This window comes from Empidonax traillii, unplaced genomic scaffold, assembly GCF_003031625.1.
Source record: "Empidonax traillii isolate 1590-97213 ecotype Southwest subspecies unplaced genomic scaffold, ASM303162v1 scaffold3085:size15662, whole genome shotgun sequence".
Taxonomy (NCBI): domain Eukaryota; kingdom Metazoa; phylum Chordata; class Aves; order Passeriformes; family Tyrannidae; genus Empidonax; species Empidonax traillii.
The window spans coordinates 8,970-11,747 of NW_020958278.1; the positions used below are offsets into that span (position 1 = coordinate 8,970).

At 66.0% G+C, this 2,778-nt stretch overlaps 2 protein-coding genes across 2 annotated transcripts in view; both read left to right on the forward strand.

Moving 5' to 3' along the window:
• The first annotated feature begins 789 nt into the window (after positions 1 to 789).
• On the forward strand, positions 790 to 2,019 carry LOC114072373 (free fatty acid receptor 2-like). The gene is made up of 2 exons (XM_027910275.1): positions 790 to 1,206; positions 1,522 to 2,019. The coding sequence occupies exons 1-2, from the start codon at positions 790 to 792 to the stop codon at positions 2,017 to 2,019; spliced, it is 915 nt and encodes a 304-aa protein (XP_027766076.1).
• Positions 2,020 to 2,744: 725 nt separating this feature from the next.
• The window catches only part of TOMM40 (translocase of outer mitochondrial membrane 40), a gene marked incomplete at its 3' end in the record, with an annotated part of 3,945 nt that continues 3,911 nt past the window's right edge, over positions 2,745 to 2,778 (forward strand). The window contains exon 1 of the mRNA XM_027910276.1: positions 2,745 to 2,758. The remainder of the gene's footprint in view (positions 2,759 to 2,778) is intronic.

Here is a 2,778-nt window from a genome sequence, read left to right on the forward strand (position 1 = left end):
GGTCCCCCACCACCTCTGTCTCTCCCCCTACACCTGTGTGGACTTCCCCAAAATGCCCCAGAGGACCCACCTCCCCACTAGAGGTGCCTCCTTTTTCCTTCCCCAAAAAAAACCCCTTTTCAGATCCCTCTTTCCCTTGCTTTTCCCCAGACTGGGGGGGTCTGGGTGATGGGTGTGTGTCAGGGGGGAGTCGAGGGATGTCGGGGGGTCTTGGAGGGGGTGGGGGAGCATCCCAGGAGTGATGTGGGAGGGGCAGAGCCACCCCCAGGCGTTGCGGTCAGGAAACATCGGAACTTCCTCAGCGTCGGCAAAGCCACATCCCTGTCCCTCCCCCACCCTGGGGACACCCGAAAATCGGGGTCACCCAGGGACGAGGCACCCAAACAGCGGGGTGGCCCCCCTTGCCCACCCCCCCTCACCACAGGACCAGGGACTCCTGAAGTCTTGGGGGGCCCTGGCAGCTTGGGGGGGGTCCTAAAATCCCACCAGGATAACCAGGTATGAAGGGGAGATGGGGGAGGGTTTGGGGGAGGGCACCTGAACCGCTCCCTGAACATCTGGGTCTCCCCTGGGCACCTGGCATACCCCCCAACCCCTGGTGCTCTCCCCAAACCCCTGGGTGAGACCACCCAGACACTCGGCTCTGCTCCGTGTCCCCACCGTGGCCCCGTGGTTGCACCAGGGGAAACGTCCCAGGGCACCTCCTGGCACATCTGTGTCCCTGTTGACCCACCCCTGTCCCCTCCCAAGCCTGACCCCTCTCTCGCCCAGGCCTGCCCAGCCCCAGCCATGCTGGTCCTCACCATCTACATCGTCACCTTTGTCGTGGGGTTCCCGGCCAACGTGTTCACCTTCACCACCCTGGCGGCCAAGGCCTGGCGGCACCGCCTGTCACCGTCTGACCTGCTGCTGCTCAACCTGACGGCGGCCGACCTGCTGCTGCTGCTCTTCCTGCCCTTCAAGATGGCTGAGGCGGCGGCGGGGATGGTGTGGCCGCTGCCGGCTGCGCTCTGCCCCGTGGCCAACTTCTGCTTCTACTCCAGCATCTACCTGAGCAGCCTGTTCCTGGCGGCACTGAGCGTGCGGCGTTACCTCGGCGTGGCATTCCCGCTGCGGCTGCGGGGCCGGGGCCGCCTGGGCCGCGTGGCAGCCGCCAGCGCCGTGCTCTGGCTCCTGGCCTGCTCCCACTGCTCCATCGTCTTCGTGGCCTCCTACTATGGCGGGGGGCTTGAGGGACATGGGGGGAGGCGAGGCGGGCTCGACCCCGACAGGCTCGAAGTCTCCAGTCCAAGGGGCCTCAACCCCGGTGAGCCAAAGAACCCCAACACTGTTGAGCCCAACACCCACGAGCCCCAGATCCCTGACCACAACCTCTCCAAGGCCCCCAGCCCAAACCTCTCCAATACCCTCTATCCCCGTGACTCCAAGACCTACCCCAACCTCTCCAAGACCCTCAGCCCCAACCTCTCCAAGACTTCCAACCCCAGCTTCTCCAGGACTCCCAACCCTGACCTCTCCAAGCTGCCCAATCTCTTCCCCGCCACCCCCTCCACCCCCACTGCCCCCTTCAGGTGCTACGATGACTTCTCCGAGGACCAGCTGAGCTTTGTCCTCCCGGTGCGCCTCGAGCTCTTCCTCGTCCTGTTCCTGGTGCCCTTCGGCGTCACCGTGTTCTGCTATGTCGGCTTTGTGCGGGCGCTGATGGCGCGCCCCAACATCCCGCGGGTGAAGCGCCGGCGTGCCGTGGGCCTGGCCGTGGTCACCATGGTCAACTTTGGGCTCTGCTTCGCCCCCTACAACCTGTCACACGTGGTGGGCTTCGTGCAGGGCCGCAGCCCACCCTGGAGGGTCTACGCGACACTCCTGAGCAGCCTCAACGCTGCCCTGGACCCCTTCGTCTTCTACTTCTCGTCCGGTGCCGTGCGGGGGGCCCTGGCAGGGGTGGGGGCAGCGCTGCTGGGCAGGGTGTGGGGAGGGACGGGGGGCAGCCAGGGGGGTGAGGGGGGGCCGCAGACATGAGGGGAGGGGATGGGGGGGAAGAGGTGGGGGATGTTGGGGGGTTCTGAAGTCTTCGAGGGGGGAGGCTGGAGGCCATGTCCCCATGACATCATTGCTGGGTCACAGCATTATCCCTGTGGCCATGGGATGAGGTGATGATGTCATTGGCGGTTTATGATGTCATCGAAGTGATGACATCATCGTTGGGTGACGGCATCATCTCGATGGCCAAGGGATGGGGCGATGATGTCAGTGCTATAAAAGTATAAAACCACCGCTTAAGAAAATACATAAAAGAAGAAAAAAAAAGAGAAATAAACCATTCGAGGGAACAGCGGGGGGTATGTGTGCCCTGGGGGCGATTGGAACTCTCGGGAGGGGGGGGGGGGGGGGGGGGGGGGGGGGGGGGGGGGGGGGGGGGGGGGGGGGGGGGGGGGGGATCGAGAGTCGCCCACGGTGACAGTGGCGACAGTGGAAGCTCCGCCCCGTCCTGCTGCCATGGCGACGGTCCTCCAGCACGCCCCGCCCCGCCCCCGCCCCAAGATGGCGGCGGCCGCTCTGCCCCACGCGCCCTTGGCCGCCTCTATGGCCGCGGCCTTGGCCAATGGGCGTGGGGCGAGGGAGGGCCCAGCCAATGGAAGCGCCCGGGGAGAGGGACCGTGAGCGGCTCCTGCCAATGGGAGCGCGCGGCCGGGAGGCAGCGACCAATGGGCGTTGAGGGGGGCGTGACCAGCGCTCGGCGCTCTCCGCTCCCGGCCGCGTGAGTTCGGAAGGAGGGGG

What these genes read in the sequence shown, in the direction of transcription:
- LOC114072373 (XM_027910275.1), top strand. Translation starts at nt 790, where the DNA reads ATGCTGGTCCTCACCATCTACATCGTCACCTTTGTCGTGGGGTTCCCG. An exon ending in ACTGCTCCATCGTCTTCGTG is followed by an intron (nt 1,207 to 1,521) that starts GCCTCCTACTAT and finishes GACCTCTCCAAG; the next exon opens with CTGCCCAATCTCTTCCCCGC.